This window comes from Vespula vulgaris, chromosome 6 (genome assembly GCF_905475345.1).
Source record: "Vespula vulgaris chromosome 6, iyVesVulg1.1, whole genome shotgun sequence".
NCBI lineage: Eukaryota > Metazoa > Arthropoda > Insecta > Hymenoptera > Vespidae > Vespula > Vespula vulgaris.
Genome location: NC_066591.1, coordinates 5,440,940 through 5,457,047, shown reverse-complemented (window position 1 = coordinate 5,457,047; position 16,108 = coordinate 5,440,940). Strand labels below are relative to the sequence as shown.

The following is a 16,108-nucleotide window of genomic DNA, read 5'->3' as shown; positions in this document are numbered from 1 at the left end:
CGAAATTTTGTCGTCGCACTTGGTTTCCGTCATATGGCATGAATTTACGCGCGTTTATCAAATCACCAGGATGATCATCGTGCAGTTGGAACTTCTCCATCAACTTGATTTTGCAACTAATCCGTAAAATTCATGTCACCGAGTTTAGAATCTCATCGAACCTTTATATCTCACTATGATGATAATTAACAGATACGTTCTCGTTTGACAAAAATTAATAACGATGAAAAACCTAAAATTATTTCAATATCATCGATGAATAGGATTAATGAATATCCTTAACGAAGAGAAAAACAACCAACGATGAAAGTTAAACTTTTGGAAGAAGATCGATGAACGGACAATCACTTTCCTCGAACATAAGAAAACTACGCCGCTTCCTTTTGCTCAACCTGATCGAAAATCTCTCTTGTTAATCTTTATGATTTTTCGCGAGGACATAAAGGATGATAATTATTCAAGGATCAGCCTATAATCTCGTGTGTGTCGTACCTTGTGAGAAGGAAGGGAACGCATACGTTAGGACGAGGGATCTGTATTCTGTTTTGCTTCATTTAAAGGAGAATATCTGTAGACTCTCATTGAGTTAGCTCGGCTCACACCCTTGTCTCGTTGTACGGGCTCGAAGTGCTCGTGCCTTGACGACGTCTGTCCTCGCCTGGAAAGTTGAACGCTACGTTCGGCACAGTAGTAGGGTCTACTAACTGGCTAGCCTGCGGATTCTGGCAAGTCGTCTGCGATTGGTGAGAGTGGGAGGAAGATGAGGGTGGACCCTCGCTTATCGAGGTCGTTGAGGCGAGTATACGCCGACCGCGTACCTGGTAACGCTGAGGGTAGCAGCGACCGCAACAGGACTGCAGGAGGCCGCCTCTCGAGGCAGTGCTGTGGGCAGGTGACGTCAATGGTGACGGCGAACCTGGCCTCTTTGGGGCACCGTTATAGGGCACCTCCATCTCCACGAACTCGCGATCCTGAAATGATAATAAAGTTTTCCCATTAATTCCTCGATATCTTTTCGATGAGATCGATAAACATTTAAAGTATTTCAGATACTTGGACAACACAGTTTGCAAATATCCCGATTTACGAACGATTACATATAGAAAGTCCCATTTAAAACCTAACATCCAAATATTTCCCTTGGCTTCACTGATATGAGAAAGTATTATAGGATCGTTCGATTAGGGAAATATAATAATGATATATAATACGTAGAAATAAGAATAAGTATGTGTACTCGCAAAATGGAAAAATATATTCAACCATTGCAAAACGACCCGAAGTATAATCGATCCTATCTTATTTCTTTTTAAAAGCGTACTTCATAGTCTATAAGATAGTTCCTTTGTCTCATCATGATTTAATCGTTAGCTTGTAAGATCTTTTGACGGTAAGACGTGAGAATAAATTTCACAAAGCTGACTCATTGATATGGAAAGGAAATGTACGATTTTATTAAATGTTCTAACAATGTCGTTGCTTTGAAAAGGATCGTGGTTGATGGAAGTTCTAACGATATTACCTACTGTGCTCGTGAAGGAAAGATAGGAATGACGTAACTTTTGAACTTTTGGAATTTTCACAACTCGTTGGAAATTACGAACACTTTATCTCCGTGTAAACTGATATCTTTCTGCGGTAAACTAAATCATCATTTTTAACTTTGAAAGATTAATATATAATAATCGTTTTCTAAAATTACGTGCTTTATAGACCGCGAATCGTTCATTATAAAATGTAAATAATCTTCCTAAATATAGTAACTCGGTGATATTGATCTCTAAGCAATGTTTGAAATCGAAGATATAACAAGCAAAAAGAATTGTTTCTATAGTGACGGGATTTTATCGTTGATCAAAATCGAGTTTTTATAATAGTTGATGCCACGATGTAGGAAATTGCTGGCCAGTTCGAATTACGTCCTTGCAGCAAACCATGTCGTACGTCCTCATGTAAAACAGCTGTTTCCCGTTATTCCACGAAGTTACGTATACATACCTAAACACAACGGGATAATTTGATGGCGAAACGAAGTCAAGGCTATTCATTTGTCAGAGGGAGGGAAAGAGAAAAAGAAATGGAGAAAATTATGGAAGTTACGATTTCGAAGATACTTTTATCTGATGGTATATAACATGTGGAACATATTCATCGCGTTCGATGTTTAAACATAACAATTTTTCCATTAACATGGAAACGACCGAGGAATAAAACGAAAGAAATTTCTTTCTTGAAAGACTCATGGATAGCTTTTAACGTCGACCGCTCGGTGTGTTCAAAAAAGTCTTTTTGAAGCATTTTGCTGACGAGATTGTAGCGCTGTTCCATTCTGCGGAATCAAATCTTTACCAGGAGCTCGAAGGCTAAGGAGGATATGATTTTCGCTTGAACGATGTCGAGATCACTTGATAACCTCTCGTATTCTCGCATTGGAGCTTCCTCGTAGGATTTCTACGAGTATCTAAGGTATTTCGTTCCCTCGCCTCTTTTTCTCTTTCTTTCTCTCTATCTTCCTTTCTCTCTCTTTTACTCGTTCGTTCGAACTTGCTATCAGAATACGCGATGAACTTTTCAAATTCCAAAGAAATAATTTTACATACCTATATTCGAACGGTACTGCATCATGAAAAAAAAATTTCTAGTAATGCCATTAGTCGTACGTTTAATCGGAGCAAACGTATCGAGCTGCAAAAATTAAACCCGATAGCTTGGCTTTCTAATAAAATCGATCGGAAAGTTTTCTATCTTAAGCTCACTGCAACGAAGGAACGTGTACCGATGTAGCTATCCTTCCTTTAACCTCCAGTTAATATTGATCCTCATCGTGGCGAAGAAAAGTATTTTTTCCGCCTTTAAATTCCGTTCTCGTGAAATATATTCATGAATTTCCTTTCTCCAAGCAGCGTTAAGATATTCAGCCGTCTTCTCTATGTACAGGGTGTTTCACTGTACGCATTGCTAATTCTTATTAATGATATTACAATGTTCTTTTTATTTTTTTTTCTTGCTTTAAACTTCAATCTTATGAAAGAAGCTTTTATGATAAGTAAACAAAATCTCTCCCTATCTCGAGGGATAACTTTGATTTTTTTTTTATCCGGGACGTGTTTTTACTCATTAAATTAATCCTTACTAAATTAAACAAGTTTTGGTTTAAATGTTTCTAAAGATTTCACTTCTATCAAATGTTATAACAATTAGAATTCTTTGCAATAAAAATTATTTTTCAAACTAGACAGCGTGATCCAATAAAATTTTAGTAAAATATATTATTAAAACGATGTGCTTTACATCCATCTAATAATAATTATCATTTAAGATTAACAAACGTAATACACTTTATGAGGATTCCTGATTCCAATATTCTGAAGTGTAAATTCGTCTGAGAAAAAACTGTTTTCAAAAAATTGTTATGAATTAATTTTTATTTATTCATCTAGTTAAAAAGCTTGACTCATTGAATAGCATCCCTCCATACAAATTAATATGATATCCATGAAAGTTATGCCGCATTAAAATTGACGTAACAGATGCCGTACTAATTTCTCTATCTCTCCTTATTTGTCTCTTGCTTGTATACGGATTGATTGCAATCGTAGTCAGAATATTAATAGCATTATTGTCATTTGTCACAGATTATGATGTCAATTGTTATATTTTTTACTCCCTTTACCTAACATAAAAATTTTCATACAATGAAGTTTAAAATTAAACACTTAGATATCATAATATATTACAAGATATCAAGTTATGCTACGTATGGTGAAACACCCTGTATAAAGAGAGAGAGAGAGAGAGAGAGAATTAAATTCGATATCGGCAATCTGCGGGATTATTCACGCATACAGTATTCTCAGCCCTTCTGTCGATAGGAGCTACGAATTTCCTTCTCAAAAGAAGTCGGATTAAACTCGTTTTATCGTGGTAGACTTCACTCTTTCCATCTCGATTTCTCCGTCTCGTGTTAGGGAAAAAGAAAAAAGTACAAAAAATAGAAAGAAAGCTAGAGATAGAAAAAGAGGGAGAGGGAGAGAGAAAATAATAGAGAAAAAGAGATATCCAAACGTAGAAATAGAACACTCAGTTTCAGAAATAACAACGGCCTGATCGGAAAAAATTTTGCCTCTCTCTTACTCGTTATTTTTTTCCTTACTATTCACGTATTTTCTATACAAATACGAATTCGATAAGTTCTTTTCAAGAACGAATCGATCAAGTTGTAAACAAGCAGAACAACGAATGCACAGAGAAAGAAAATCTACGGAAATGCGTATACGGGGATATAGCACTGTCAAAAATTTCCTCGAATAAAACAAGTAACAAAAATTTGCTTACGAGATTCAAGCAATTGCCGACATATGATACGACGCTATTAAAAAAATTGCAAACTAGAAGATGTAAAGATGAACGTTCGTAAATCCTTCGTCATGGTTCGTAAATAACTGGTTACATCGAGTTCCGGACAGCGTGACCCGAGTCATAGAAAAATGTCGTACTTGCCATGACCTTTTGAACGCTCGTGACGCTTCTTCTCAGTCTATCTGTCTTTTTCTCTCTCTTTCTCTCGATAAGAGGACTTTTAAACACCTCATTTCAAACGACCGTTCCACGATGAGTCACGAAAGACCTAGACAATTTTACGTTTCAACCCACGATACTCTTTTTCTTTGGAAAGTGTTAGTCATGTATGTTCAGTACGTGAACACGCACATATATAATTTTCTCGAACAATACACCATTATCTCTTATGCTATTGCAAATCTAAAATTTCTGAATCTATGTCATCAATAATAATATATATTAATAATAATGTCAATATATATTTTAAATATTTGAGTATTTATAATTTTTTCCATAAAATAAGATGTCATTTTATCGTCTATAAAACGATATTATTTAATAAGTGTATTCACTTTTGTATGCAACGATATGTTCGAATGCATTGGTAAAGGGTAAAGTAATCTCTTTCTCTGATTCTTGGCAAAAGAGCTTCTACTTTGTAAACTACTTTAAAAATGTGAACAAATATGAACACTTTTTTAAAATGGCCAAAGAATTCAAAGAAGCGAATGTCGAACAGAAAAAGGTACGATTGATGGATTCGTGTCGAAGAGTTCGTTGTACATAAATACGTATGCACTATCCAAAAATGGCTGCTGGAGTGAATTTAATATCGGCCAACCGGAAATAAATGTTCAGGATAGGAAAGGTTAGAAGAAAAAAGGAAAAAGAAGAGGGAACGGAAAGAATTGGAACGAAGAAATGAACTGGACAACGGGCTACGGTTTTATCGGGGCAGAAAAATAAGGACGAACGAAGAGAACGAGCAACAAAGCCCGCTTGATCTCGACTCGATTCTGATTAATACGGTTCAGCTTAGCCTTTATTTCGAAGAGTGAAAGTATAAAAAGACGTTCGAAGATAGGCGTTGAATCATACGAAAGACGATGGTATTAAAAATATCTTAAATCGTGATTAAAAATATCTTAATTATTGATAATCGTCAAACGATATTGACGATTATCAATAATTACCTTCATGATATTGATTCATTGACTAAATAATCACGATTATCTCGCCGTTTTATCAATTTTCTTTACACCTTCGCTTAGACATTTTTAATAATTCAAAACGAAATATTTCTTTGGGCGAGATAATAAAGCGAAGAGAAATCGATTAAATGTGTACTCGCTTAACAAAACGATCTCGCATTCTAATTACGTAGAGTAGGTGCTAGAAAAATCGGTGGGACACTTTTAACCGAGGCAAAACGGAGTTGTCAAAGGCCCGTGCTTTCCCTCGACACGAGGTAACTTTGAAGCGGCCTTTACAACGACAAAGTCATTCAAAGACCCTCCTCCGTTTGCCTTGTATGCTATGATGATAGCCGAACGAAGCCGAAGCAAGTCGAGCCAAGCCGAGCCGAGTGAAGCGGAACTTAAAACCGATCGCAACGTGCTTCTTCCACGACGATTGCGTTCGATGTGCCACGCCAGATGGAAAATCCATGTCCCATGACATGACGACGACTACAACAACGACAACGAAGGGATCTCCCCGGCTTTATTGTTGGATATCCTCTTTACATCACGCCTTGCTATAATTAGCTTCGAGGATGACGTTTCCCACTATCGACGATGAGAGAAAATCTGAGAATTCTCTGATAATATTCGATCGAGCGCGAGCATGACCCGGAAGAAATCAATACACGACCTAAAGATACCGATTGGTCGCATCTGCTAGGTCGACGAGTGCAAGAGAAAAAGAAAGAGAGAGACAGAGAGAGAGAGAGAGAGAGAGATGTTTATCGAAAGGATACGCTGCATTCTCCTTTTAACGAACCCAGATTTACCAATATCCTCGCTCCCGATATCGATTGGGTATTATTCAAAGAATTACGCGCGCGCGCAACATAAATATATGTATTTTTAAGAACGATCTATCCTGTCAAATGTTCCTCGTACACGCACTCTTTTATTATTTCATAACAGTTCATTTTTATAGGGCACTCATGTTATGACATATAAATGCATATATAAAATCAATGCAAAATCGAACGGATTCTTTCCGAATATTTCGCGAATCTTTCCAATAACCTTTATGTTTGACAATTCCGTAATCTCAAAAGTTTATGTATATGTATAGATATATATATATATATTAAACAATATGGGAGCTATGCGACACGTATCTTTATTATTTCTCGAATGTCTTTATTCCTTGATGTTCCGACGATTTTATAGTTATCGTTTGTTCTCCCTTCCGTTGATTCTTGAAAAATAAAAGTTTATTACCCGTTTTCAAAAAAGGTTGACAAAGAGCGAGGAAGAAAGAGAAAAGGACAGTAACAGAGACAGAGAAAGAGATCACAGAGTTTCAATCTTGTTAAGCATTCTTGAAGCAAAGGCTGTGCCACAGTGAAAGGGTTGCAAACACGTTTGCGGCTCATCGATGGCCCATTCTGGAGTAGTAATGATCGATCGAACGATCGAGAACTCGATTTACGATCGTTTACCGCTTCGTCTCCGTGACGATGGAATGATGAAAGCATTGAAGTGTCGTTATCTTCCATCGCGAAATCGTTTTGAAGAAACGTGAGGTGAGAGAAGAAATAGCATTATTAAGAACAAATTTTTAAATATGTCCTGTTAAATATCTACGACATGATCAATTCAATTTTACTAATACTCGTCGATGAATTGAACGTATAAAATAAGAAATGCAAAAAGAAAATCTACAAATATAATACGAACGAAAAATTGAACGAACGTCGCATCAGAAATATTTATTATTCATTATTCTATTACTACTTACTGTTTAAAGATCGAAAACAAAAAGGAACGTACTGTATAAAGTGATACAAATAGCACGTTAGCATATCGTACGTAACAAAAGTTTTTGAAAACGTCGGGTGACGGATTCACATTAACCAAAAAAAAAAAAATTGAATTCGATGCATTCAACTGTAAAAAAGAAAAGAAAAAAAGGTATTCTATTGAAAGAAGAAGAAGAGTCGTCGCAAATACGTGGAGAAATTTTTTTCGCTCCGAAAATGTCAAACAATAAAAGTAGACACGTAGAAATGGATGGATGGTGGGTGGACCTCCCGCGTGAGTTTGGAGAAAGACAGTTAAGCGTCGGCAGGAAACATCGGAATGCTGAAACGCACCAGCCATATACAACGAAACTCGGAATGTAAGAGAGGAAGTGGAACGATGCGCCTCCAGGCCGTGTGCTCGGTTTCTGACGCTTCAACAAAGGTACCCGGAATCGCATTGCTTTCTGGGTTAAGTACACGAGACGACTAGAAAAAAGAAGTGGAAATAGGAAAAGAAAACGCAGTAGTTGGACGCAAAAACGCGCGAATAGATACACAAAGCTTTATAGGTATCCTGATAAACAAATAAATAAATAGTTTGATAAAATAATGAACATGAGATAATTGAATATATAATTATAAATTCATTTAAATTATTTTCTCTCTCTCTCTCTCTCTCTCTCTCTCTCTCTCTCTCTTTCTCTCTTTCTTTCTCTCTGATTTGTAATTAGATAAAATTAATTGATTATTTATTAATTATCTGAATAATTCCGAATTTTTCGAACGTAAAGCGATATAAATTCAAAGAAAAAAATCGTATAAAAGCATTATCTCATTCGTGCGGAGAGAGCTAGATATTTTAATAATGCAAAGAAAAAAGATAGTACCGGCGGGAATGATTTGAATATATTCATACAGCTTAAGTGCACAAAAAAAATCCGCTACCACTTTTATTCATTCGAGGGAACAATAATTGAGAAATAAAGGTCTTTATTTGTAGGTCCATAGTATAACTTGAAACCCTCATAAATAATTCCAAATCGTAAGGGAGGAATTGATCGATAATAAATTATTCTCGGAACCGTGAAGGATAATAGGAAGGAGTCTACGTAAGATCAAAAATAGAATCATATTTAGGACATGAACTCGCACTAAATACTGAATTTCCTATCAACTATATACTATAATTATAACGTTTGTAGAGAAAATATGTATAGTTATGTTATCTTTCAGCATCAAATATAATAATTACATCTTATGCAAAGAGTGTAATTAAACGAAGAAGAAGTAATTAGACATATCCAAAGATTCGTGTTCTTTTTATTATCTCTTCGTCTTAAAAAATCGAAAGAAGTCAACATGGTCGATAGAGTAATCGTATATTATTGTATACTTCAAATAAAGACGAGGCATTATCGACGAGAAACAAATAAAGAGAGAAGAAAGGGGAGACCCTCGGAGCTTGTTGCGTCCCTTCGATAAGCACGTACGTGAACATCAATAAGTACTCTCGACTTATGGTGTACTCGACGAACATTCGCGAGTGAAAAGAAAAAAAAAGCTACTGAACCTTGTCCGTTGCAGAGACTGTGCATTTGTTTGTTACAGCCGATTGCAAAGACAATTGCTCCTTTCTTTCTATTTCTTTTATTTACCCTTTTCTTACTCTTACCCAATTTACGCTAGAAAAATTCTTGATAAGTTTGTCAGTGACACTTAAAAGATATACGTTTCACTCCAAAGTGACTACTCTTAGCACATCCCCAAAGGCAATCTTGTCCGTTTCGCTATGCTCTGGATAGTAAAATTAAAAGTCAGTAACACAGATGCACTTGCGAGTGATCCTGCGTTGGTTTATGGGCTCACGATTTTTTGCGATATTCGTTGGCGATTCCTGATTCTGAAAGAGTTTCCCACTCGATCTCCATCGAGTTGATTGAAGGAGAATAAACGTACATAGGGGAAGCCAGAATAAAGCAAATACGTTTTTTTTCGCGTATTACAAGAGAATGTATTCTATGCTAAGAGAAAAGAAGAGAATCTATCTTTTAGTATAGTAGATTCAACTAAATATGCGTAAGAATTTGCATAGCTATGTGTATTTGAATTTATTCCACTTGTGTTGTTACTAGATTGCAACGATTGGCCAAAGGCACGCATGTTGTAACTGGTATGTTGGTCACAGTATGTACACGTTAGCTTTGCATACCTTTCCACGTAGGTGTGCGTGTACGTCTATATATGTTCGTATACGTACTAGAAGCGAGATAGAGTTCGAATTGAGCGGGTTATGTACTCGCACTTTCAACAAGACCACGCGTACATATACGTGTAGCACGTATAAAAGGAAAGTGTGTATACTTAACACGATACCCCTTACAAAGGCAGTTGGCTAAAATTAGACGAGAACGGAAAGCGGTTTATTCAAATTACTCGGCACATCGATATCTATACGCAAAACCTGCCTGACAGATTTTAAACGATTTTCTAGCGGCGTTCTTTGATGAAACATAAAACACAGGATAAAAGAAAAAGGTACTTATATTAAAAAATCTTGCTAAGAGAAATATACATTATACGTCACTAGCATATTCGAATTTTTAAGGTATTAGATAAGATTTAATTGCCAGATTCAATAACGAAATATATATTTCGTTAAAAAATAAAAAGAAAAAAGAATAGAAAAGAAAATTACTTCTTTTAAACAGATTTAAAAATGATTTTACTCACCGTTGTCTTCTCTAAACATCGAAGTAAATGATGATGTTGTAACTCGAAAATATCCTCCTCCTTGTAGTTCTCGTCCAACTGCAAACCACTTTCCTGCGCAGCCAATCGTGCTTCGGCCGCTTTCTTTTTGCTGACGAAAGCCGCACCGCTCGATGCTTTAGCGATTCTGATGCGAGCCAACCTCGCTTTCTGTGGAAAAGAAAATTCACGTCACTCCATGAACAAGTGGTTAATGTTTGTTTCGAATAATTTCAAAGGAAAATAGAAAAATCAAGAGATCGAGATTTGCGAATGATTTACGGAAAACGAGCCAAGTACCTTCGTGAAATCTAAGACACATATAGGTATATATGTTTGTATAAACGTGTGGGTATGATTTTTCAAGCGTGTAACGCGATCGGCGCGTTTTACACTATCAATTCACAAAGCCTCTTTATACTACCATATCCATTAAATGTGTTATGTCCTTCCCAATATATCGGATCATCGACGAAAGATATTTGGGATTTATTGATTACTATTTAACGTACGTTAGAACGATCATACATTTTAAAGCCTAAAGTTTCCATTCGAGCATCGACAATTTTTTACTTTTTCTATACCGCTCCAAGATATATACGAGTTTTATATATATATATAAGTTTATATAAACTGTGACTTAAAATTCCAAATTTTTTTACGTATTCAATAATACATAAAAATCGATTGTTCAATGAAACAAAAAGTTAATATTATAGTTGTTCTGTTTTTCATCTATAAAAATTATCAAAAAGATAATTTGAATGGATCCTATAGAAACTTCTGCTTAAAACTTACCAACGTAATGTTTTCAATATATTTCAACAAAAATTAGTTATCTGTCGTAATAAAAAAAGAAAAACATATAAATTAAAATTTTATTCGAACACGCTCACATAATCCAACTTGTTTTATGCGAAGTTAAATGACTTGGTTCAATTGACTTCGTTTTATGACTCTAAGAATAGCAGAACTCTATTGTATATACCGAGTTTATTCGCTTTTTTTTCGTTCCTTAAATCTATAGGAAATTAAATTTTTTTTCCAAGATATACATCTCTCTGCGAAGACAAACGGAACTTTCCTTTTTTCCTCGTTTGATTGAAAGCTTTTCGTTTCCTGTCTCTTCCACTCTCTGTGAAAGATTCATCCTGAATAAATCTTTTTCTTCTAAAAAATGTACGTGAAGCATAGAGCTCATATTCTATATAAATATGAGACGAATAAAAAATGATGACCTACAAGTCTTTTTAACTAGAAGATAAATATTTATACCTACATTTTGGGATACAAGTAAACTACTCGTCCAGAGGTCATCAGTTAGAGGACTTCTCCTACGTAACGTGTATATACTGAATTGTTTATTTTCATTACATATTACGTAGAAATTTCTGCGAAAATATTTTAGGTGGTGAGTACTATACAATAATACAAGATCTATAGTAATTTATCGAATAGTTTTCAGAGTTCAATCATGGAAAACCATTACTGAAACTTGGACAGCTAATAGCATCTCACCTCTTACTCTCATCCGTAGTACGGTATCCTAAATGGAATGTTCGTACTAACTTGGAACCTAGATTTTGTCTACGTATTTCAATATATATAGCACGTATCCAACGTGCTATGCATCTTCCACTATTACATGAAATTTCTCTCTACTTCACATCTATTCTAAATATGACCCGTTTTCCTACTAGAAAATATCCTTAGTAATTAAATCTAATAAAAAAAAAAAAAAATGAATTTTAGACAAAGAAATCGAAAATTACGTTATTTCGTTAACTTAAAATTACTTTAACTTTCGATTAACGAAAGTTACTATATTTTAAAGCTAAGCAATTAAAAACTCTATTAGAGACAGTTGAAATTATCCTGTCTTGAATAAATTCTTAGAGTTATCAGAGCATACACGGAATTTGACACGAAGCAAATCTGTACAATATTTAAATACATTGTTATGAAGGCACGATATGTAAGTTCACTATCATCTCTTGAAACTAATGATTTTATTTGTTGATCTTTTCATTCAATTCCGCAAATACACGAAGAAGAACAATATTGAGAGAATACTTATAACATTGATCGATTTGATCGACGATTCCTCTATTTGAGACGTGTGCTACATTTTGCATAAATCGAATATGTTCTTCTAACGGAGATAAAGATATAGAAGACTTTACCGTCATACTTTTCACATACTTTACTTTTATTAGAAAATATACTTTTAATCTTTGAAATGTGTCAAAAGAAATCTAAGAAAAGTTTTAAATAAAGTCTGAAAAGTTAAGCTTTCAATGTGTTAACAAAATGGAACACACAATTTTACTGCTCGGATTTGATACTGCTCCAGATTTAATGCATACGACTTGATAACTGGAGATCGACTAAGGATTTTCTCGTGAACTCAATAGTCCTTCGATCGATATCGCCGAAGTAAGGGAAACGGCGCACGCATGTCTCTTAAATTTCGTGTGATACGATACAAACACGTACACATGTCACTTTGAACGCATATATGCGACATACACGTTCAAAGTGACATGTTTGCGTATAAACAAATCTTTTGTGTTTGAAATTTCCGTCTCGTCTTTTCTTAAATTTACACAATTTCGTCTCGCGAAAGGTAAAAAGAGTCACATCAACGTGATACGTGCTCAGAAATATACGTTATGATATTTCTTTTGAAATTTCAGTTTGGTGAATTTTATAATCCATTCTAAGAAAAGAGATAAAGCATTCCCACTTTTACGAATGAGTTCGTTCCAATTTCTGTTTCATAAAGAAATTTACACATTTTCGAGAAGTACTATTTAATAAACGTATCTTTTGCTTTTGACAATTAATTTGTCCCATTGAAACTCATAACAATTTCGAAACGTTCGTATAAAAATAGTGTAAAAATTTCTCAAAGCTGAAAATACCTATACACATATAGTATACATAAGCATATATATATATTGAAAAACATAATCGTGGTCATACGCAAAAGAATAGAAGAGATAGATCGGATAGCTTTGTGACAACTTTCATGAGATCATAGAAGCAGTTAGGCTGTTAATCGTGCTCGAATAGAAAGGAAAGAAGATATCTCATGGAAAGGACACGAAAGCTCGCGGGACAATGGCTCGTTAGATTTCGCGTGCAGGTCCATTTCGTATCGTGTCGCATGTTAAAATGGGAGAAGAGTGCGGGTAAAGAGGAGAGAGAAGTGGGGCTGGCGCTAGCGATCACATAAAGTGGACTGCACAAAATGCATCAACCGCAGGTCCTCGATTCAAGAATCGCACGAGCTCGGCAAAAGGAGTCGTTACACCAACAATGACTTATTGTTCGCTGTCCCGTTGATGAATTTGCTGTTTTCTTTTTTTCTACCGCCATTCTCCTTTACCCTCCATCAACCTCTTTTACACATTCACCGACACTTTCACTTCTATATATCTCTTGTCCAAAACACTCATCCTCGCTTGATCGATTAAGCTTTTAACGAAGATTTTCGGCAGGGGAAATTACTATGCCGTACCATTAAAGCTTGTGCGCCGCAAATACGTGACGCTCGTGTAATGCCATTTTAAATGCGGCCGAATCGCGCGTCGCGCGCACGTACCCTACTTCCAACCAACCCAGTCGCCAACTCCCATTTCCGGAATGATTATGTACAAAGGACGAGCAATTTCGTAACCAACTGGTCTACCCTTATCGTGCGTTCTCCCTATCGTGATGTGTCTATTTATCCTTTCACTCTCATCCATCTAATGAAATACGTACATCGTTTAATTATTTTCGAATGATTTCTTAAATGTTTATACCCCGATCGAGAAAAAATATCATTGGAATCTTCGTAATAAATTTTAACAACAATCCCGTAATTATATGAAAATTTCTCAATTTATATCCGATTGAGAATAATTTTAATTGTAAGGCATAGATAAAATTAATATTATGATTAACACGAGACATCGAAAATAATATGTATTACAAAGGATTATAGGATATCAAGAGGATAATCAAGTCGGCGTTAATAGATCCATCAGAACGTCATACTATCGATATACTTGGATGTACAAATAGCGGTTAGTTTGTACTGACGTTGAAATCAAACACATGCTAATTAGGACTGTGTTTAGCATTCTAACGTCGGTATATGCGTTATGTAAATAAACCAAGCAACTGTTCAACTTGGCAGATTAGAGCAAGTGATTAGTAGCTTACATAATAATTTTTATCAACGTCTAATATTAATATTCTCTTTTAATTATTATAATATATGTATATCATAATATCTATTATAATAATTAAAAGCTAACATGGAATACTGCAATTTCCAAAGCTTTGACATTCTAAAAAGGAATAATGATACAGCATATTAGGTTCGGTTATACTAATTGTAAAATTTAAAATAATGATAGTACGAAACTCGGCATTTAATTACAAAAGATCAACTTGAAGAATACTAAAAAGATATTTTTCTTACGACTAGAACATAATGGTAGCTATGATAAAATAGTAAGAACTTAATACCGCGGCGTGCCTACGGGCATGAATGAATTAAAATGGCTATTTTTTATCATTGTTCTTTCGTGAACCAACAAATAAGGAAAATAAGAATATTAATGGAGAAGATATATTTCGGTCAAGGTCTATCCATCCCGCAAGCAGGTCGACAAGCAAACTCGTGATTATCGGGACGGAAAATAACAAAGTAACAGTAAAAGGACTGAAATAGTTCGTCGATAATAATAACAAAGAATTCTATGGCGTAAATATAGACAAAAAGAAAAGGGGATCAATGATGGTTTGACCAGTCGATTCGAATTTTTCATTCCAAGTCGAAACGTTTAGCAATATGTATGTAATATTAAATCCGCATCAGATGGAAGTCGGTAAGTCGGTCAATTTGTTAGCTCGTACAAATTGCAATATAAATTTAGGGACTGTGGCTGCGGCACGATATAAAGCTACACTTCTGCCAACAAGCGCCATCTGCGTAAAGGTAAAGCGTCGTATTTATAGTGCGTCAGCTGTACGCAATGGCATCTGTTTTCGCGATGAACTCTTAGCAAACGTCGTCTCGACGAGTAGACCGAGCTTGCAGGTGTCCGTGTCAAATTTCGTAAAGCTTCGGATTGTAAAACTCCTAACGTTCGCCAAGAACGTTTTTAATAAACAAGATTCGATACGAACGTAAAGAAAATAATGTTCAAATACTCAACTACAAGTGAGACCATTTCGATCAGCTTGTAAAAAAAGAAATGACACGAAAACATCGTAGAACGTTAACATCAGAAAACACAAGTTCTACGAAAGCCAAAGTAATAAAACTTCACAGCTCGGCCCATATTTCACGAGATAACGGCACGTTGCTATCATTACTGAGACTCTGTGCGTAAACTTACGCTCGGCCGAGTTGCATAAAGCTGCCCGACTGCAACGAAAACACAAAGCGTCATTCAATGAACGCGCGAGGAGTCGCGTTTGTGCGACAACGTCGAATGTCAGCATTGCAACGGTACGGATAAGCGCTCTGGCGACCGACCGTGTCCGGCAATAAAAGCTCGAAAGCTCTTGCTTGTTTCCATCCTCGTAGACGTGTTTCTCTCGCAAACGAACGACGCCGAAATCAACGAAAAGCTTACTTTGATGATTCGCAAATTTGAGAAAATGAGTTCTCCGACAGCTAAGTCCGATAGTATAAATGCAAAGCGTTAACAAATGGTACAAGAGTTTTCCTTTCTTTTATTTGCAAGCTTCGCACGTGTAAAAGTTGGGCTTAAAGTATGTCTATAATCGCTCGCGGTCCAACTTATTCCGACCAGATTGCACTCAGATCGGTATCGAGTAGTTTCTCATTATTCTGATATTTTAGCACCAAACTAATATAACCAAACTAATATTAACTCGACATAGAACTCCCTAGAATGTAATTTACTACTCAGTCAGATTTGACGTATAATTGTAAAGCGTTAAAAAATTATCTTCTTTTTCTGAAATAAATCTATGAAAGAGTACTTCTTATGTTTATTTATATTACTGTAACTATAA

General features: G+C 35.5%; 1 protein-coding gene across 9 annotated transcripts in view; it reads right to left on the bottom strand.

Moving 5' to 3' along the window:
• LOC127064715 (potassium voltage-gated channel protein Shal) overlaps positions 1 to 16,108 on the bottom strand; it is a 96,209-nt gene that overhangs the window by 35,733 nt on the left and 44,368 nt on the right. For all 9 annotated transcript variants that reach the window (XM_050996198.1, XM_050996199.1, XM_050996193.1 and 6 more), the window contains exons 3-4: positions 10,049 to 10,237; positions 819 to 971 (exon numbers count right to left, since the gene is read on the bottom strand). In XM_050996198.1, the coding sequence (XP_050852155.1) occupies positions 819 to 971; positions 10,049 to 10,237 (342 nt within the window). The remainder of the gene's footprint in view (positions 1 to 818; positions 972 to 10,048; positions 10,238 to 16,108) is intronic.